Below are 22,925 nucleotides of genomic sequence, written 5' to 3' on the forward strand. Positions count from 1 at the left end.
GAAAATTTATTGTCAGTCGACGAAAACCCACGCGCCCGCCGTTTTGTAATTTTACATATTTCCATATTCATAGCCTATAAGGGCCAATCATCATTGTGAAGCGAGTGGCAATGACCCAATCATGCCGCGAGTTTGCTTTGCGTCACTGAATAAATTTACATACAGCTGAACCGCGAATTCAGATGAGAGCAAGGCATTCATAATTGATTGTCCATTGCACACGGATTGCATTCTCGGGTTCCTTATGACGTCATTGAAAAAAGTAAAATGTGTTTTCACGTCTTCCCTTTAACTTAGAAAAGAGTATGAAAATGTATGATTTATAGATTTAAAGGGAATACATTATTCTGACTGACAAATCCAATATTCAAGCGAAATATGACAGTGAAAAACTTAATAAGAACAAAGGTTTAATCGTAGGGCTGGGCCTAAAACTATTTAAGGGGGAAAAAATCCTTATTTTTTATTTATTTTTTTACTGTTAATGGCCTAACGTTACGCCATTATTGTATACATTCAACAGGTTAGAAATTGCGTAAAATTTTGTTGATTATGCCAGTTTTTCACTGTCTCAATGATCTATGTTTTAGATCCTCACGCGACTGAAAAATAGGACGTGATTGTAGAGAGTTCTCACTATTTAAAAAAAAATGTGTTTAACATTTTAAGCAAGAGGCTTTGAGCATGTCACTGTAACTAAGTAACAAGTTAGTAACAATTATTGTTTAAACGTTTAACAATTATTTTAACAACTTGTTTGAAATTTTAAACAATTTATTTAATAACATGTTTAAAAGTTTAAACAATAATGGGAAACCTGTGCCTGTACCATCACCGTCGCATTGACGCACATGTTATTTTCCCCTGCAACATGTCTGATTCAGGGAACTATACCTACATGCAGGAGATGAAAAGAATTAAAAAAAAAGTTGAAGAATACAAAACGAAGGAGAAGGAAAAGACAGGAGAAGAAGAAGAAGAAGAAGAAAGGAAGAAGAAGAAGAAGAAATTAAGGAAGAAGAAGAGGAGGAGAAGAGAAAACTCCCGTTTACCCAATTATATAGAACTGAAGAAGCTGTCGACTTTCAACTTATCAAACCCATGAACCTGGAATGATTTTTTTTTAAGGTGAAAGAATACGTATAAGAAAAATTGTAGAGTCTAGGCCTAAATTAGATAGCAAAAGAGGGATAACGATGATGAAATATGAAAAATGAGAAAGAGAGAAAGAGAGAGGGAGGGGGGGGGGGGGAGAGAGAAAGAAAAGCTGAATAGAAAGTCGACAGTGAGCAGAGAAGAGCCTTGTATTGAATCCATCACATGACCATCCTCTCCTGACAAGGAAGCTGCGTTCATTCATTTCATTTGCAATCCTTTGTGTGTGACTGCTTGTGCTCTCTGGAAATATAAAGATCGGCTGATCTTGACTTTATTATTCTTTATTTTTCTCTTGTAAGTACTTTTTCTCACATCACAAAATATGGAAGTCAACCCACCAGAACTCAAACGCGATGGAACTATGCAAGTCACAGCACAGGTAATGTTTGTATGAATTTTATCTCCTTTTTTGTGTGATGAGATTTAAAAAATCGGCTGCTTCTCCTTTTTTTGTAGACTGCTCACTGTTGTTTTACGTGCATTGCCACTATGCCGCGACCGTCCGGTAGTACACACACGTGTGTGCATATATCTACACTACTGACTGTACAGCTCATGTGCTTTGCACAGGTACCGCCGGTAAACGTTAGTGTACATCTGGGGCCTATTGACTATTGTTGATGAGTTGAAATGAATGAAGTGTAACAAAACTTATCGTAACTTCCGAATCGTTTAGAAAATGCAGTGTTGCCTTGTTTTTAAAAAAGAAATGAGATCTAACTAGACCCAGATCTAGACTAGAGTCTAGATCTAGTATTATTTACAGACTGGGACTCACCATCGGTTGAAAATTGGGCCTTTCTTCTAAGTTCTAGTTTCTGGTGTGTACTAACTGTAATTTGTAAACATGTCAATCCATAAATACTAGTAGTAGTACTACTAGCTAGTAGTAGTACCAAGTCCAAGGAGATGTTATAGTGATATCTCCTTGGTAGTACTAGTAGGCCTACTCCTACTACTTTAATACTAGGGTCAGATTTTTAGGGATCACACTTCTTTCTCAATCTCAGTCTCACTCTCAGGGAGAAATTGACTTGACTGTGAGTTGAGTCTTGGAAGTTGGAGTTGGAATCTTGGATGTTGACATTATTTGATATTTCATCTCTTTGTGTTCAAGTCTGACATTTTTGGGCTTTAATTGTAACTTAGACTAGGCTAGACTCTAACTGTTGTCAAAATAATTAATTTAGATCTATCATCAATTTTAAGACTAGTCAGTCTAGAACTAGAAATAGAATAATTTTTAGATCGAGGCCTAACGTTAACCGTTGCGTTGGCGTTAGATCCAACTTGTACGGTACTAGTACTAGTAATGACTAGTCTAGTGTAGTGTTAATGTTAATAATAGTCTTTTAGAGTCTTGGTCTAGACTCTAAATTTTAATGTAGTCTAGTATCTAGACTAGATCTAGAATCATAACAATACAGTAGGCCTAGATAGACCACTCACACGTATTGCGAGGTTAGAGTGTCTAACATTGGATCTGATTCTTATCTGGATCTGGATGTAAATACGATGCAGGGCCCTCCTGGGCATAAACGCATCGGGTGAGAGAGGGCGGAGTGAGGATAAGAAGGTTCTGTCAATGGCCTTCTTGAATGAGCTTGTCGATGTTGAGTTGATGACAGCGTCACTCGGGTGATTCCACTCGATAGTGGATGGGAAGAACGAGTTCCTGTATTGTTCAGTTCATGCTCTGATTGGATTCTAGCACTTGTGAGTTAACTTACACCTTGGTCTAAAAGTAGACTCGACTCTAGTCGGCTCTGCTTCGGTGTAGCTAGGTCTAGAAATTCTAGAATTCTAGATCTGGTTCCTCTACCATTACGTTACCGTACAGAGACAAGACCTAGATCTAGATTGATAGATGAGTGAGATCATGGCTACCTGTCTGTATTATTAATAGGAGGAGTAAAAAAAAAAAAAAAATGAAATTCCTCCAAAGTTGTCCAAACAGATGTAGACCATATTTCACTCAGCTAGATTTAAGTGCTTTGTGAGACGTAAAGAAGAAGTCTTTCAGGAGCCACCTGGGACCAATCGCCCTCCGTTAGCTCTTCAGTCGAGATGCATCTTTTTACTTGCACTAGACCTCTAGTTTAGTTTTGTTCAACTGCACCAAATGTCATGTGTTTTTTATTGCGGCCTCACTCACATATGACTATACTCTACAAAGAGGACTGTACTCAACTGAAGAAGAACAATTCAAAGAGTAGATCCAACCCCCAGTTTGAAAAAAAAAAACTCACTGCAGTATTTAATGAAATTTACTTTTACTTTAATATGTTTTGGCAGGAGTGTTGGCTGTTTGTTGCCTGTTAATACACCTGTAATTGAATAACCCTTGTGTTTTGTGTGATGATGTATTTTAACCCAATTGCCTTGAACGAGCAGTCCATTTACAAACTCAATGGGGATACTGGACATAAAACAAATTTTTACACATGTGCATAACATTGAAATTAAACTTCAGTTCTGAAAGGAATTGAAGAATTAGCAAATTAGATCATTATTTCATGAGCACTTTAATGACCATTGAATAAAGCATGCATGAAGAAATATATTCTCTCCAACATACTGTAGGTGAATTGTGTTACATTCAATGTCTGTGAATTGATATGATCTTTCCATTTCCCCGCCAATTGTTAGCCTGGCTTGTTATGTTTGCCAGCCCATTTACGAGTATTGAAAATTCAGAGTCCATGGTCCAACTACTTGCCTGCACTTTGGTTGAGGAAATAAACATGTGCTCAATATATTTCATATCTATAGTACATACAGCCAACCTTTTCTTTTCATTAATTTTTGTCAAAGAGGTCACAGAGCATTTGTTACTTTAGTTTAGGAATGTAGAGGTAAAAATATTGTGAATTATTTTAATTTGCACCGTGGGGAAGTGGTACAGTACATGAATTTTCAAGTGAAAAGTTACAGGCCTAGTGGCCTACACTGGTATGAGGAAAAGTGGTATTGATTACCTTTGTGACTTTTTGTCGTGTTTTTTAAGGCTTCCTTTTTTGCATTATATGTTGAAGGAAGTTGTTCTTTTTTTTTTAAAGTGACCGCTTTACACAAGCAGTAATCATCTGCATATTTTGAGGGGGAAATGAAAAAAACGACTAGGAAATTGTAGAAGTTGATTAACTTGCACCTACAGTGACCTGACATGATGTACACCATCATAGAGAATTAAAAACTAGATTATCAATAGGATAGAAACCATTTTTTCACATTGCATTAAACTTAAAGTGATCATAAAAGCAGTCTTTTAATAAATAAGGCCAGTGATTTTAGTGTCATTCAGATTCAGAAAATGTAATTGATAAAGTGTACATGTAAGCTATGCTATTTTTTGTTCACATATTTCCACCATATAATTTACAAGCAGTAAAGGGGAGCTAATATTCAGGATACTTCAGGCAAAGTAGGCCTAGAATACACATGTACCGGTATGTAGATGAACCTGTCCAGCAATTCTTATGAACTTTGCATTGCAAAGATTACTAGCAATACTAGATTAGTATGTGTTTCTTGAATGTTAAAGTAAAAGACATCCTACATACAATGTACATGCATATGCCTTTAATACAGTATCACTCCAAACTGAGAGGGAAGTTGAAGATGAAATTGATACTACATGTACCATCATGAACAAGCAAGAGAGTGTTATCACTTTATAGATTATCACTGCAAATTGTGAATCCACAATGCTAATTGATTTCAGTTTCAATCACAAGCAGACAAAAAGCAGGTCACAATAGAAATTAGAAAAAGTTTGTGTACGAAGTACCAGAAGTATTCAGATTGCTTTCACTTTTTCAGATCATCAGATGGTTTATTTGTTCCAGTTTCTCAATATTCGGCTCAATATTTCTCCATTACTTTCCAGTTTCCAACTTTGTGAATAAACTCCTTGTACTGTAGTTGTATATTGGATACAATTTATAGATTTAGAAACTATCAAAGTGGATCATATTGGTGTATACTTATTGCACCAGTTGCAAATTTATTTGAGTTTAAAACTTTAGAGGTTCTGCATGAAGTTTGAAGTTTTCTGACAAATGACTTGCTCATATTGTCAGTGCCTGGTTGTGGCTTTTTCCTTTGCCAGTCATACAGGGATACAAGAATTGAAAACTTCCTGTTCCACGTGCCATTCAGTTTACGAAAGCCCCTTTGAAGATTCTATGCTTTCTGTATTGAAGTCCTCTTGTTAATTACATGGATTGTTCTCTGCCCTGATGTATCAACAGACGCATGAGACACAGACCCAAGCTACAGGTGGAACATAGCAAGCACAGTCCCTTAATTCTAATGGCACTTTTATAAAGTACATGTACATTGTAGGTCCTGGCAGAAGTTGAGCATAGGTTCCAGTCTTGCTTTTTTTTTAATTATGAAAACTTTGGGAAATGTTGAATAGATTTATTAAGGGGGCTCCATTTTATGTAGTTCATTGACAACACTAATACAATGGGAGAATGCTAAGATTCCAGTGCCATGTTTGGACAAGACTTCACTGATTAACTTCAGGAAACTTGGAGTCAGAGATACACATACATTGAGGAGTTAAACCAAATGGGGTCTCGGAGCGAATTAGCCCCCGAACTGTCCTGCAGAGCCCTGGAAAACTAGTCTGCAGGCACAGACCCTGATAGAAACTTTGATCAGCAAGTGTGTCTCCACGCAAAGACTAGCACAAACAAAACTTGCTGTTGGCCTACAGTACACATGGCATGAGTAGGCTGCACATTCAGACCCTTAACTCGAGTGAAGGGTTTACCCAGCAGACTACTGGAAAACTAATAATAAAGACTCCCTGAAATAAGGTCCAGTGTATGTACATGTAATACAATTGGGCTGATGAGCTCAAGAAGTAGCCCTGGGGGAAAATAAAAAAATAACTCCCTGGGTCCAAAACAGAATTCCAATTTAGAATTTCTAGAATACAAGTGTTGTTCCAGTGAAAAACCTATCCGTGGTTTACTGCTCAGAGCCTCAGGGACTCAGACCCTAATGTACATGTACATGTACACTACCATTAATAGCGATGATCATTTCCAAGTACTGTCCATAATGCAGTTATTAAGACTAAGTTTCCATATATACATGTAAATGCCTTTCCAGGGACCTGAATGTACCTGGCCATTTCAAAGCACTTTGATTTTTTGTTATACGTGTTGTCTGTACCCAAATGACAAATTTCATGTTCAAGTACATTGTACAGGTTGACAGTTTTCTGTTGAATTGAACTGCTGAAAATTGTTTCATCCGAGAAAGCATTGACCTACATGTAGCACTTGTAATAGGAATGCACTTCGTGTGGACCAAGCTTCCTGGAAACTGGAGGTGGCTGGAGAGGTCAGTCTCCTTCCAACCTTTCCAAATGGTGTTTTGTGAAATGTTGACTCTAATCTTTGCGAATATGTCACTGGGAATGGAAGTATAATTCAAATTACAACATCATCAGTGCCAACACTGTCACAGTGACATCTGAAGCCCACAGCTGCTTCTCTCATACCACGGTGGGCAATTATGACTTGTGTTGTCTATCCAGACTACAAATACATTTATCTGGCCAAGCAAACTTGGCCAATCAGTTATCAGTATGTTGCGAAAACTTGGCATATCTTCATGTATGGTAGTATGATTTGATAAATGATTTTAAAATAATTTCATGGTATCTACTGTACCTGTGGGCTGTGGTAACCAATCATTCATGGGTTTTCAACCCTGCCCTGGCTTTTATTAGGAAGTAAATTAAAGACTCTTGTCTAAAGACTATAAGACTCATGTCTAACTTGCGCTCACTAATCACTATCCTTGTTGTTGAGAGATATTCCAGTGTCTGAAATGTTTATTAAAGGACAAGTCCACCCCAAGTAGAAGTTGATTTGAATAAAAAGAGAAAAATCCAACAAGCATAACGCTGAAAATTTCATCAAAATCGGATGTAAAATAAGAAAGTTATGACATTTTTAAATTTTTGCTTCATTTCACAAAACAGTTATATGCACATACCGGTTAGTATGCAAATGAGGGAACTGATGACATCACTCACTCACTTTTTCTTTTGTATTTTATTATATGAAATATGCTAATTTTCTTTCCCTTGTTCTGTGAAACAAAGTTTTATTTATTCCTGAACATGTGGAATTACGATTGTTGTACATTTAATGGTTGAGTCAAGTTTGTACTTATTTTCAAATCTGTAAAAATTGAAATATTGTATAATTCAAACAATAAAAAACAAAAGAAAGAGTGAGTGAGGGACATAATCAATTCTCTCATTTGCATGTGACTAAATTGTGCACATACATGTATAAACTATTTTGTAAAAAAATAAGCAAAACTTCAAAATGTCTTAACTTTCTTATTTTACATCCGATTTTGATGAAATTTGCAGCATTATGCTTGTCTGATTTTGCTTTATTGATTCAAATCAACATTTTTCTGGGGTGGACTTGACCTTTAATGTATAGCAATTTTAATGAGTCCATCAATAGAATCCTTTCAAGGAGAATATAGGCATGTTCTATGCTTATTAAAATCTGTGACATAAAGGTAAAAAAGAAAGAAATAGAAATGGAAAGTGCATAACTTTTTCAGTGTCAATATTTTATTTTCCAAAATATGTCTGCATGGCATCGGGTAAAACTAGCATTGGGAAATGCCTGGTTAAAAAAAGCAACATGATCAGCAGAGGACTTATATTTATAAGCTAAAAGGAACAGATGTACTTGTGACCTGTTTTCATTTATATAGACAGGTCTACATACATGTATTTATCCAGTAAATGAGAAAAACATTTGACTTTTTGAATAAAGTCAAACTTTACGCGGTGCATTTGAGTGCACAATTTCTCTTAGACACACATTAAAAGTTGAATGAATGCAACAAAGATCTCAATCCTGATTAGATGTACATGTACATGTACTTTGAGCCTCTTTTAGGTTCGGATGTATTGCATAATTTGCAAACATTCTCCAATGTTGACCTGTACTTCCTGGGTCGTACTCATTGATCTGCGATGCGTGGGCTTAACCTTTGAATCCGAAAAAGCGGGAATTCCGGCTTCAAGTCATGTGATTAAAAAAAACCAAGGGTTTCAGATATCAGGTGACAGGTCTTTAAAAATGATGTCATTTTAAAGATATTCAGTCAATAACTTCAGTTTTTAATTTTGTCGATGATTGGCTTTCATTTTGGTTTTAGCATAAAAATTACCCAAAAATACAACCCTACCATGGAGGCTCGTGCGATAATACACAGGTCATATACGGACTATGCGTATTAAAGCTATTGTTGAATTTTACTTCCGTCAAAGCAGTGATTTTGAGACAAAATTTGAGGGTCACGACCGCCCCAATTAATTCAGGATTCAAAGGGTCAAAATGAGGGGAAGCAATGTGATTGAACGCCCTCCTGTAGCAACCATGTTGATTTGTGATTCTAGTCCAATGATTTGATTTGAACATTTGAACATTCCTAGAGAGATGTGCACACTCTACTGGTGTGAAGCCAACAAGCCATGAACAGTACTTTGTGTCCACACACAGTTTCATTGGCTCATCAGCATGCTCTAGACTTTGCTCTTGTGTACAACGTGATTAATTGTTACACGCTGACATATTGGCCATACTAACACCCGAACTTTAAAAACCATGCAGTTTTAGCTCGTCACATTTGATTTATCACCATAGCTGTAAAGTGTAAAGATCAAAAGAACTCCCACCTACAGTAACTTCCTGATACCAGCAAATTACCACACCATCATTAAATACACTTGTACTCTGTCCACCATTAATACATTGAATTTTGAAATAAATAATTTCTTTAGGTCGTCATAATTATTAGGGGAAATTGTGGACGTACATGTGAATTAGGTAAGAAGATGCAGGGCATGATGCTCAATATTGTCAGGTTTTTTTTTCAGAAATCTCTCCAACATGGCTATCTTGATTGTTTTGCATTGAATTGTATTTAGTTGGTATTATTTAAACACTCATATTCACAGAAAGGCAATTATTTGAAATAAATTTTGCCACAAGAATGGTAAGAAAAACTGAACATACTGTATAGCACTTCAAATTTCAGTCATTAGAGTTATATTTAAGTAAATTTAACATTACCACGGCCAGATTCATGATTCGCCCGCTGTGTACAATTTTCGTTATACAAACTTTATAGCGGTACTACAATTTTACATACAGTGTACATGTATGTGCAGTAAAATTATCATGTTAATTGGCTTGAATTTTGTGTTCACGAAGTTTTTTTACCTCGGTGTTGTGTACATGTAGTCAGTGAAAATGTTCAGCTTGAACAACGCTTACAATCTTGTATGTTTTGGTGGGAAATGTATTTAAGATTTGAGATGGGATCATGGTTTGCATATCAAGTGTCAGGGAAAATGACAAGTGTGTTATTAAGTGTGTTATGCCAGGCAGACGTCACTGTACATCTGCCTGTATTGATTTGACAGTTCTATGAAGATTTGCATGTGAACGGGGCTTGTGATGGGTTCAATGTCTGGGCCATTTCTCCCTGTGCATCTGCAATGTTATTTTCTTGAGACGATCTGCTTCCACATTCATTATCATTCATTATACGTCTCCCTGTGTTCATTATTGGCTTATCAATATTGCATGTGTGCAGGAGAAAAGGCTCAGAGAGATACACGTCAGATGAATGTTGATGATTTCTGTTTTGAATATTACGTTGGATTGCTGGATTGCTTTTCGGGACATCCTCTGTCTTTTGATGCACTCCACAGTCCACACATGCAAAAGATGAAGTATCAGCGACAAAGTAGTATTGCATTTAGCTCTACAGTATATCAGCTACAAAATACATGTAGTACAACTTTTTGCTCTTAAGCTTGAGAGGTTTGTCCCCAAATTGCAATGATTTGGAAAAATACATGTATATCAGAAGGTAATTATCATTCAAATAGTAATTCAGACTTCTACACAAAATGCAGGTTTTTTTTCTCCAATTTCCCCTGAAGTCATATATCTGCTCATGGATGTAATCAAATATTTCTATGTAGACTATGGAGGGAGCAGAGGAGAATAAAAAAAGACTGTCCTGAAAAAAAATAATTGTAAATTTTGCATGCCTTTGATAACCTTGTATAGTGTGCCTTTTAGATGGAGAGGATTCTATTGTTATGAAAGACTTGAGGTTTTTACTTGCTGCCCGAGTTCTATTTCATCTTCTTCATCGCGGCATCATTTTGACATGAACCATGTCTGTCTCAAAAGAAAAATAAAAGTCTGTTTGTATTGTGTTACAATCACCGCCTTGGATCTGATGCTGACTGTGAATTAAAGATTTAGGCTATTTTCTGGACAGAACTTTTCATAAAGGCCAAACTTTAAACAACCTTCACTGACCTACATGTACATGTACTTTGCCCCCATGCAAAAAAAAAAGCATGATAGAAGTGATATTTCCTGTTTTCAAAAGGGCAACTTTTTTAGCCGACATAATTATAGGCCTAGGCCTAATGTTGTTATATCAAAATACCTTCATGATGCCTTGCCCGACATGTACCTCATGCACAATGTGTTTTCCTGCATGCAATTTGGCCCAGAAGTACATGTAGACCATGTCTATTAAATTATGAAATAATCAAGATTCAAGAACTCAGATTTGGCTTATTTGCCTTGCATACATGTACTTCGGATGTTCTCAAAGTACAAAAAGGGCAGTAAAGTTTGTGATGTGCTCTTTGTTCTTTGAATCTTTCATCCATGCATGGCTATGTTTGTTGCTGATAATGTTTTGAACAGTTGGTCAGCCTCCATGAAATTTCCACACACAAAGATGAAAGATACAAAGTTGTGAAATCAATTACATCCATGTTTCAGACAAGAAGATACACAGGGAGGACCTTGGGCAAAGGGTGTAAAAATATGTACATGTAGCCCCCATGATTTGCAAACAATGCTAAAGTGTTTTAATACAAAATTTTAATGGAAATAGCCCTATGTAGTTCTAAAAAAAACTCCATTCAGAAAGATATATTTTTCCTGGGTCTTATGAATTTCAATGATGCCTGTAAGGGTGTATTGTTGATATTTTGAAACTTCAATCATTCTTTATTGCCACCATACTGTATATTGTACATGTCTGTGTAGGATTAAAAAAAGAAAACACATAGTGTATGCATGCTTGACATGAAATAGACTTTGAAGTGTCACTGGGATGGGGTATTGAGCAATTATTTATTCATTTTGAACCTCTTTGAGGTGTTCATGAAGTATGGATGCATGCTTCGCTGCCAAGTCTCCCATAAAGTCTACCTCGTTTGTTACTGCCTGATGATAAATCAGCATACAATGCACCTACAGAATGCATACACAGGTCATCATGTATGTAACAAGCTTGTCGTCCACAGGGACGAGGAAGATGAAACGCCATCGAGGGGATTTTCGAGGCTCTATTAATCAGCAATAATATGAATTGATGTGCATTTACAGGATTAGCGATTATGTTTCCCCGTGCGGAAGAGTGGATGAGGATAAGGTGATTAGTGATCATACAAGGAATAAAAAAAATGCAGTCTAGTTATCCTGTGTATGTGTCAGTTTGTTTATCACACAAAGGATGGAAAAATTCATCTTGCTTTTATATATTTTAGAAAGTGTATTCATTTCTTGATTGCTGTCAGGTATTAAATCATAGTTCTACATGTACATGTACATGTGAATGAACATGTTGTGGACAGTACTTATTTTCTGGCAGTAGCCTTTTAAAGATGGTTTTTATTTCTTTTCCGATTCAGTTAATCAAGTAAAAGAAGGAGAAATTCATCTTTGTGAATATGTTTATTACTTGATTAAACGCAAAGGTACATGTAAAAGATATCAGTTCAAAGCTATTTAAAGGTCAAGTCCACCCCAGAAAAATGTTGATTTGAATAAATAGAGAAAATCAAACTAGCATAACGCTGAAAATTTCATCAAAATCGGATGTAAAATAAGAAAGTTATGGAATTTTGAAAATTCAATTATGTATTTTTCACAAAACAGTGATGTGCATAACTGAGTGACATGCAAATGAGCCAGTCGATGTCCATCACTCACTATTTCTTTTGTTTTTTATTGTTTGAATTATACAATTTTTCATTTTTTCATATTTGACAATAAGGACTAACTTGACTGAACTATATAGTAATAAACAATGCTAGCTACACATGTTCAGGGAGGAATTAATTGTTACACTTAACAATGAGGAGAAAATTAGAATATTCCATAAAATAAAATACAAAAGAAATAGTGAGTGGATGACGTCATCAGTCTCCTCATTTGCATATCGACCAGGATGTGAATAGAACTGTTTTGTGAAATTAAGGGAAACTTTAAAATGTCATAACTTTCTTATTTTAAATCCGATTTTGATGAAATTTTCAGTGTTATGCTTTTTGGATTTTTCTCTTTTTATTCAAATCTACTCTCTGTTGGGGTGGACTTGTCCTTTAATGCTGCTCTAATAAATGTAACTTTCACACATTTGCTTGTACATGTAGTTGATTTCATGTACATGTGTACTTGTGACCTTTGAAATATCTTCATTACTATCTTTTAACATGTTTTTCATTTCATTTCTCTGTATTTCAGGAGGGAGCTGAATTCTTGAAGAGGTCGGGTAGAGAGGATCTTATCCCAGAAGTAGATGGTGAGGGGGATGCCAGACCGGAGGTTAAACGAGATACCACAATGGAAGCCACACTAAAGGTACGGTCCCCAAGGCAAAAGTTCTTTGGTGTAGGACCGACAACATAATGTACCTTTGTAGATGATAATATTGATAGGTGTTGTAATCTGTAAAACTCTTTGAGTTGTTGGAGCTTGGGACAGATTCTAAAATCTACTTTTAAGAACCTCACATTAATAGCTTTACTATTTAGTAGTCTAACAGAATACTCCACTCCCCCTTCTTCAAACAAGAAGTTAAAATAATAATTCTAGCTTCTATCAAATGAGAAAATCAAGTACCTGTACATCACTTTTGAGATGAATCAAAGAAAATGTCACGTAGGCTATCCCCTTATATAAAAATCTCTTCATATTGTGGCACGTATATTGACTTCCACATGAAGATTTTGATTTACATTGTGGAGTGAAATCTGATGAAGTCGAAAAACAGGAAAGAAGGAAATGTATCCAAACATACATATTTCCTGTATTAACTAAAAAATATGCATCATTCGAAGAAGAAGAAAAATGCAACTGATTTATGGTATTCATCAAGCCAGAGTGCAGAAATCTTTTTTGTTTTTGTTAATGTATGGGACATTTGTGTGAGGGTTTTTCTCCCTCTTTGTATCAGTGAGGGGGGGGGGGGATCCCCCTCTCCAATCTCTCAAAGTTCTGGCCTTGATATTTCACTAAATACTTCCTCTTTACACTCTAATGCAACACAATAAGGGCTTTCATACCCAATCCATCACTTTAAAATACCTTGGTATTCTATTATTAGCAATCCTACCCAGGAACCCGTAACACAGAGGTTAGCGACTAATCGTACGCTTGATTTTCACGATGGCTTGTAACATTGTAGTCAATGCAATCGGTTGTGGAAAAATGTTCTATGATTGTTGCTAAAGCTTTGTGTTTTGGTCCCCAGATCAGAAAAATGTGTGGTATTTACTTTCAATATCTTCAAGATAAAATGCATTTTACTAGAAGAGGTCTACTAAAACACCCTATACTTTCAAAAATGATAACTTTGCAAGAATTCTCAAAGGATGCAGGGATTTTTGCAATGTGATAGCATATTGCTATAACTTATGATGCGAGGCAAGAACAATGCATGAAATATACTCTGGAAGGCCTACATGTACATGGTTCTGGTGCATGTGAAGACATGAAATTAATCATAGGCCTTTGTAAGTTCCCATAATTTACAGGTACAGTATTTTGTAAATACTAGGTGGTTTCAGACCACCTCGAAGTTCGTCAGTTCCAGGTATTTTCTGTTGGGAAATTTACCCCGATCAGAAAATACCAGGTAATATTGGCAATGTGAAAGCTAATTACGCGTAATCTCTCCGAAAGAAAATACCCACTAAATAGTAGGTACTTGTCAAAATTACGAGAACTTTCACGGGGATTTTTCCAAGGTCGCAGGTATTTTGGCAATGTGGCGGTTTGAAACCACCTCTAGTGGGTGTAAAAGTTTACAGATTTATTTCTGTTTTCAGGACTTTTTCTATTGTTCATTGGTGAATGGTGAGCCAACCTTGGCTCTGTCTGGGGTCACCTAGAGTTGCTTCTCTATAAAAATCAATGACCCCTACCAAACCACAGATATGAAAATTAGATTCATTTCTAAGCCTTTCTAGCCCTTGGATTTGGAGCTCGTATTAAAACCATATTTCCTTAATAGCTACTAGTAGGGAAATATGCTTTTGTTTATGTTTTTTTAACTTCCAGGAACATATAACAATATATTAAGCCTAGTTTCTGACAACAGATTTCCAAAGGAAACTAACAATATACTGCATGTACATGTATCTGCCTACTATTATTATACAAACAGTGCATGGCTGTCCACATTGGCTGTTGTAATACAAAATTATGTGAAGCTACAATTGAATTTGAAAAGAAAAATCAGAGAATATGCAGTCTCTGATTTCAGAATATTCTTTGCTCTACAGTATGATTCCAGATTATTGCACAACAAAAACACAGACACATGATAACAAAAACTTTTGGGTCTGCAATGACAGACTACCTGTCTGCGACCACATGGTTAAATGAGGTCATGTACAGGGTCTGCATACCCCTTTCTGTTTTCAAACAAAGAGCATCCAGTGTGTGCCATTCCTATTCAAATACTTGAAGATGGATTGATAAATCAGTGAGTGGTGCGCACTCTTTGAATGAGGGTCAGTGGGGTGAACCATATTTTTTGGCGGGCATTTTGTTCCCATTTCTGCCGTTTGATTTCATTCAACATGATTCATAGAGATGTTTCTAGCATTTAAATTTTGAAACATAAAATATGGAGGGGGGGGGGGGGGTGGCTGCTTGTAGGAGAGAGAGAAAGAAACTCTTAATAAATTTAAATTCACACATCTTAATTTGTAAATAATACAGTGTACAACATAGGCCTACACCTTTCTGAACTGTACATGTAGCTATGTAGTACATGTTCATACTCACAAATGAGCACATTCCCATTTTCAGTGTGCTACTAGTACATGTAGCTCAAAGGGCATACATGTATGTACATTAAACATTCCATTTATTGCATTTTACTCACGTACTGTGCATAACTATAATGTATATTCATCTCTTTTGCTACTGTACTATTTTTTAATGCTTTACCAACATCTAACCCTATCAGTCATTATTTGTTCTAATAATTAACGTGCAAACTGATAGAGTATCTCTCATAAAAGTGCGTAATGAAACTACCAGAATAAACATTGATCAGACTTTGGTCAGGTATGATGCTGTATTTGCATTCTTGTTTCAAATATGAAGTTATTAAGCAGTATGGCAAGTTCATGCCATTATCATGTACATGTATACCATACCCTGTCTGCAATATACCTACATGTACATGTAGTTGCCTATCTACGTACTTTCATTATCATAAGAGCTCATTTATAGTACAAGTACAATGTCGGTCTCTGTAATCATACTATAAAAGCTGCATACAGTTTGCCTGCAATTTAGTTGGATTATTATCATTTTCAAACGTACAGTGTACATTGTACGGCGCGTATGTAGGCCTAAAAATGGATACAACTGTAGAATACTGTATCGATTTTAATAGCTGTATGATAAAACATTTACAATGTAATGTTGCATGGAAATTATTGGATATATTTGATGTTGATACAGGAAGTCATCAGTCAAGTTAGTGCTCCTTCAGAATTATGCAATCAATTCATTTTTGTTTTGAATGTGATACTGGAAAAAGCTGTATTCTTTCATCCTGTTTTATTTTATGTGTACTCCATCATAACTTTTATACTAACAAATCAACAAAACTACACTGTTCTTCCTTGACTGAAGAAAATAATGGGTATTCTTTCTACAGTATGTTTATACATGTAGGCCTTTATGTATTTTATTGTGGAGGATGAGCTTGAATTTTACTCTAGTTTAAGGATACCGGTACACCAAAAGAACAGTCATCCAGTACAATCCTGCAATGCAATGCAATATTGAAGGGGGAAATGCAATAACACCCATGAACTCTAACAAAGGAAATTAATGATAAAAATAGATAGGGTGAGGGAATGTGGACCTTTGTGAACTGTTGATAGTTCGGATGTGGCCATTCTGTGACCGGTCAGTAAATGCGGGGCTGCAGGGGTCCCGTGACCTTGCTGAAAGGTAATTGAGCGAGGCTTTCAATTACTGGTCATCTGGCCAAAGAACTGACTTACTTTTTGTTCTCTGAAGTCGGTCAGTTCCAGCGGAATATGGAAAGGAGTCTTTCCGCTACATATAATGTATGATAGTTGCAGTGAAAGATAAATGTACAGTATTTTGGACAAGACTAAATGCTACATGTAGGCCCCTTCAAGTAGTACATGTATCTTGTGAGTTCTGGAGGCTTTTGTATACCCAGAGCTGTATAAATTGATGTGAAGGATTTTTGTGTCTCGCCTGCATAGTAGAGCGAGACTATAGGCGCTGCTTTTCCGAAGGCGGCGTCGTCAACATTTAAATCTTAACCAAGGTTAAGTTTTTGAAATGTCATCATAACTTAGAAAAGTCATCATAACTTAGAAAAGTATATGGACCTAGTTCATGAAACTTGGACATAAGGGTAATAAAGTATTACTATTAAAACATCTTGCCTGAGTTTCAGGTCACATGACCAAGGTCAAAGGTCATTTAGGGTCAATGAACTTAGACCATGTTGGGGGAATCAATATCGAAATCTTAACCAAGGTTAAGTTTTTGAAATGTCATCATAACTTCAAAAGTATATGGACCTAGTTCATAAAACTAAGACATAAGGGTAATAGTGTATCACTGAAAATCCTGCCCGAGTTTCATGTCACAAGATTAAGGTCAAAGGTCACTTAGGGTCAACAAACTTTGGCCATGTTGGGGTTATTTGAGGAATTGTCATCATCCATGGATGAAGTTAGTCATTTGATTGGTGTGCACTGTGCAGAATTTATAACTGAGCAATTGTCACCGGCGAAAATGCCATGGAACTTGATAGTATGCCACAATTTCTTGAAAGATCTGAGAAAAGACATATAATTGTATGTTGACTTTCCATACTTACGTATAACTACAGTGGATAAAGTCACAAAATAATTCAGTTCAATACTTCAATTCAAAGCAATCTTTCAGAGTCACCAGTCAATGCAAAGCATGTGTTTATGTAGTATTTCCCTATTCTAAGTTGAATTTCCCCACTGTTGAAACAGTCTCTGGTGCCAGGACTTAAATGTAGACTCGCCCGTAATTCATTCCATTATTATGACTGTATTTTGCATCCTTCTCAAGTATTTTGATTGATTATGTCTTTGTGTAGGAAGGTGAGGCATTCCTAGAATCTACTGGCAAGCCCGATGAAATGGCCAGGACGAGAGGGGAGCAGGAGCAGATTGATGATGCCATCTCTGCCAGTGAGCCCCCAGCAGTCCCCAGAGATAACACCATGCAAGTCACGGCGAAGGTAGGGAAAACCCCCATGGTGGTAGGCTTGCAAATGATTGCCTGAATTCACACTTGTAGCCAAAGTCAAGACACATCTAGACCTAATTCAGAATTGAAATAAATCAAAGCTCCTTATGTGAAAGATAAAAGTTATTAATGCCCTCAGATATTTTTAATATTTAATTTTGTACATTGCAATTATGGTTCTTTAAACCTGAAAACTAGATTCCAGTTTGTTACAATGTTTTTTCCTGAGGTCATGCACTGACTTGAAGAATTAGTCATTCGACGATGACATAAATCACTTATTTTAACTCTGTACCTCCAAAAATGCTAATAAACAGTAACAAATTGCTGAGGGGTTGGTGCCTCTACATGTAGGTGTAAATATTTTGCACGCTATAATGTGTACAACGTATAAAGCAATCTACAGCACTTAATGTCAATTTATTTCTTGATACCAAATTCCCAAGATCATGGGGGGGGGGGTACCTCACCCCCCCCCCCACAAAACAAATAATCAGAGAGATGCCCAAAGTTGCCCATTACAGTAAAGGTTAAAGCTTACTAATGTTCTAACTTTATTTCATTTTGTATGTTTGTGTACAGGAGGGTAAGGAGCTTTTGGGAGATGAACCTATTGGATCAACGCGAGCAGAGACAGAAGCTCTCAAAGAAGTAGCAGATGGTACGATAAATGCAGTGCAATAATTACATTTCTGCACAGGTTTTATAGTTCAAATATTTTCAAGGTCGGGCCATTTGGCTGTTTGGCACATTTCTATACTCCAGCACAATTGTGGAAAAATTTGAAATGCCTCAACATGTATCCAACCAAGGCTAGGGACCCGTTTAATAAATATTTACAACTATGGTTTGTAACCACCCTGGTTACAGGGCTCAGCAGCCAATCAATCAAGTTTTTCATTGTAGGTACATGTATTTATGAAACTGACTCCAGTGATAATAGCATTGAGGCCAACCCATGTTCAAGGGGCTGTTTCACAAAGAACTATTAAAGTCTGACTAAAAGTCAAGATTAAGTGTAAAAGTGCCTGTGATGTTTAATGTATAACCTTATTAATTGTTCTGCTATCGAGCACGTCCTTTGAGCATAGTCTGACCATTAGTAATGAATATATCAAAACATGTACAATCGGTGTGCTTGGCTGCCATGGACTAATTCTCTATATTTTCTCCAAATTTTATGACAAGAGTGTTAGAAATCTCACCATAATAGCAGTGGCTCAGGGCTAGAGACGTTATCTCCCACAGAATTTGAACGGAAAATGATGCGTATGATCGTTTGCAAATGTAATCATAGCATAGGCAGTAGAAAAGTGTAATTACCTTCTTTTTTTTGTTTCATGTGTAGATGCAGAGGTAGTAGAGGGTGACGAGGATGATGAAGATGACGACGACGAAGGCGATGATGATGAGGAGAACGGTGATGAGGAGGAGGGAGAAGATGAAGAACAGAAAAACCTCAAACGAACAATCACAATGACAGAGACACTTGCTGTGAGTTTACAGAACAAAAACAAAAATTTTCCTGACATGAATCTTTTTTCTTCAATACAATATTTAAGATGTACAAGTAAAGTTTTAGAAAAGAGCAGAAACTTGCATTGAGTTTATATAGAAATAATGAAAATCAAAATTTGCATTCTACATACATGTAGATGTAATTATACAAATCTCCCAACTGTATTTTGATGCATAATGGACTGGGAGGGGGGGGGGAGTATACCAATTTACCTAAACAAAATTTAGTTTTATTCTCAATTTATTGAGAGGGATTAATGAATGGCTCAACCAAGTTTGACTGACTATTAAGGTACATGTACTATATTGTATAATAATAATAATAATAGGCATTTATATAGCGCCATCTATCTAGAAATATTCTATTCCGAGGCGCACAAGAAAAGAAAGAAAGAAAGTTTGAATGAGTGTCAAAGTGCCAATAACTAATACTGTTAGAAAAGATAAGACTTCAGTTTAGATTTGAAGGTCTCCAGTGATGGTATCATTCTTAAATATATGGGCAAATTATTCCAGAGAGAATGTGCTGAGGCAGAGAAAGCTCGCGCACCATATGCTACAGAATCCTCATCCTAATCAGAATCCTTTGTGCCCATGATTAAGAAGGGGGGGGGGGTGAATGTCCAGATAAAAGAATTTTAGCTACATGTAGGTTTCTGTCTCTAACAAGAGAGATGGTCTAGGTGGCACAGAGTTGAATGTTCAATCAAGTTTTAACGATAATGTATTTTGGAATCTCTTCTGTTTGTACTGATAAATTGAAAATGATGTCATAGATTTTCTCATTTTCATTCCCCTTGTCATCTTACAGGAGGGTGAAGAGTTCCTCAAGAGGCAGAAGACGAACGGAGATGCGACGGAAGAGGCACCGCAGGCGGAGGCTGCATCTTGAAGGGCGCCCTCTACACCCAACGATCCGGTACCTCAGTCACATTATGGCCTTCATTGTATATTCCATGGCCAAGAAGCTATCACGAGGTTACACACACATTTGTACAGTCTATTATAAAGAAATCAAGAAACAAGAAAACGTAGTGTAGTTTCTTGCCTTCGGTTCACTAACAAATATAACAACAAAAAAATGACTCAGATGTTTTAGATGTACTGTATTTGTAGACATTGTTCGTTTTACGTGTTTGATGAATTTTTTTACTTGTAATTTGTATATTTTTTCACTAGAGTGGAATTTGCAAGCTTTCTAGTTCATGGTAGTATTTTTCAACTGAAACTTTTTTGATTTGCCTAATTATCCATGTAACATATGCATCGTTGAATATGAAGTGGTATGTTGACCTATGGTAATTTATATTTATCATGATTTTTTAATGAATTCAAACTGCTTGTGGTAGTTTGACATTTGATTCTTTTATTGTCTTTAATAAGTTTAGACAAATATGTCGTCTTGCTAGATGCAAGATGTTGTCCCGCTTCACATGATATGATTTTCAAAGAAATCCCCTGTCCTTGTTTGTACTTTTATCTATTCAAAGGCTTTGTAAATGAGCTCCGCTTTGTAGATGAGCGCTGGTCGATCATTGTGTTATGGAATCGGAATATTTATCCATGTACAAATATAAAGGGAAAAATAATTGCATGCCGGATGTATATGTGCATAGTGTTCGTAAACCATGTCGACTGCAAAACTATGAAGGGTGTTGTAAATTAGCAAATCAAACTTTAAATCAACTCATTTTTTACTATCTCCATCATCATCTCACTGTATTTATTCTCAGAAAGATTATGGAATCATCAGGACACAGATTTATGAATAAAAATGCTGCATTTTCAACTGATGTTGTTTTAAAACAGTAGAATTTTCACTCTCCAACTCACTTCCTATTTAATTATAAATGTGATTATGTTAGTTTGCATTACGGCAATCCACTGTATACATGTATATTCTTCCCCTGTGGCATGAAAGCGAACTTTGTGTTGATGCATGCATTTTTCCATTGCTATCAGTATTCATGGAAAAAAATGCTCTAAATGTACAAATTCATCCATATATTAAAAAAAAGTGCTCATATTATCCAGTATTGTTTACAATATATTGTTTGTTTTTAATCGCTACCTTGAAAGTAAAGATACACCAAAATATTCAGGTTTGGCGCATTATGCAATTCAAATCTATAAAGAAAACTGCATTTCATAAATGATGCTTAGGTCTCTATCTTGGTCAATTGTTATCTACCTTGTCCTATCCAGTTTGCAATTTTGTACCTTTTTTGTAGGTAAACATTTTAACTGTTGTAGATTTTCCTGAAATATTATCAAACTAGAAATTTACCTACATAAATTATGAAATGAGTCTGAGCTATTTAGCTGAAGGTGTTTTATTGCAGTATTTGTTTTTGCAAATGCCTTGAGAGAGAGAGTGAATGAATGTTGGAACCTTTTTTTATCTTATATCTGTAAAATTGTATGCATCATTGTAATATATTACTTGCCAAAGGTTTCTGTGAAATGAAAGTTGCTTTATTATGCATCGTTTATGAGAGAAAGGTGACTAGTTAACAATGAAATTGACTACTATATGATATAGTAATAACGAGAGAGTCGATTGGGACTAGTCATTGTAGCGCAGAGATTGACCAACAGGTGTGAGAGAGTCTGGTAAATGTATTGTAATTTGTTTATTTAGCCGCTTTTTTATAACCCATCAGGTAGTTAAACTATGTATTCTGACTTAATTTATTGATAAATAATTTGTACTATATGTTCTGCAAAAAGATCCAAATGCCTTTCATGTTATTATTATATATCAAAGAATTACATGTTCTCTTTTGTAAAGCCATATTGGCGTATGTGATATAAGAAGTAGGGCAAGGTAGACGAATTGACCAAGAAACAGTAGAGCGTCCTTCAATATTAACTTATTCTGGATTATTTTGTACATTCTCATACACTTTCATGTTTTGTTGTCTTGTGATATATTTCAATGTTAATTCTGCCCTTGGATTCCATTCAAAACAATATGTTCATATTCCAGTTAGTGTTATCAATGCTTCGTCAGAAATTGTAGTTGTAAAACTTTGTAAAAAGAAGAAAAAAAAGTTAGTTCTGCACTATTTCTTACATGGATTGTTAAATGCTTTCAATTTGTTCTTTGGTAACTTTCCAATTATTGTTTATCTCGGTCACAAGGTTTGTGTACGGCAAATCTGAAGATATTGTAAATTGGATGAGTACAGAATTCATAAACGCGACGGTGATAGTAAAATAAATGCTAACAAATTTTGATGGTATTAGGCACATATGTAATGCACTATTGGACTTATATGTTGAATTGCCTTTTTGATGTGAAAGTGGATTTGTGGATGATGAGATTTGATGATGGGGGTTGGGAGTTTTATGATGATGGTGGTGGTTGTGGTGGTGGCGGTTATGGAGATCATAATTGTGATATGAAATGTTTTGATGACAATGATAAATGGGTTGATGATTGTTGTGATGATTATGTTGAGGGCCAAGATAAACAGTGATAGGCGGAGACTGCAGCTTTGTCGCTTCCGTTATTGTCTTGCCGCATCAGACTCTTAACAGCACAATAGCTTCAAACTCTGCCAGGATAAT

General features: G+C 36.0%; 1 protein-coding gene across 1 annotated transcript; it reads left to right on the forward strand.

The window, feature by feature from the left end:
* The first annotated feature begins 1,480 nt into the window (after positions 1-1,480).
* Positions 1,481-22,604, forward strand: LOC129275921 (nucleolin-like). Its single transcript, XM_054912385.2, has 6 exons — positions 1,481-1,537; positions 12,786-12,902; positions 17,683-17,826; positions 18,417-18,495; positions 19,183-19,328; positions 20,164-22,604. The coding sequence occupies exons 1-6, from the start codon at positions 1,481-1,483 to the stop codon at positions 20,242-20,244; spliced, it is 624 nt and encodes a 207-aa protein (XP_054768360.2). The 3' UTR covers positions 20,245-22,604.
* Positions 22,605-22,925: the final 321 nt, after the last annotated feature.

The sequence above is a fragment of the Lytechinus pictus genome, chromosome 14, assembly GCF_037042905.1.
Source record: "Lytechinus pictus isolate F3 Inbred chromosome 14, Lp3.0, whole genome shotgun sequence".
Classification (NCBI taxonomy): domain Eukaryota; kingdom Metazoa; phylum Echinodermata; class Echinoidea; order Temnopleuroida; family Toxopneustidae; genus Lytechinus; species Lytechinus pictus.

Coding starts and splice junctions, on each gene's coding strand:
- LOC129275921 (XM_054912385.2), top strand. CDS start 1,481: ATGGAAGTCAACCCACCAGAACTCAAACGCGATGGAACTATGCAAGTC. Junction 1,538..12,785: donor CTATGCAAGTCACAGCACAG/GTAATGTTTGTA, acceptor TCTGTATTTCAG/GAGGGAGCTGAATTCTTGAA. Junction 18,496..19,182: donor TCTCAAAGAAGTAGCAGATG/GTACGATAAATG, acceptor TTTCATGTGTAG/ATGCAGAGGTAGTAGAGGGT.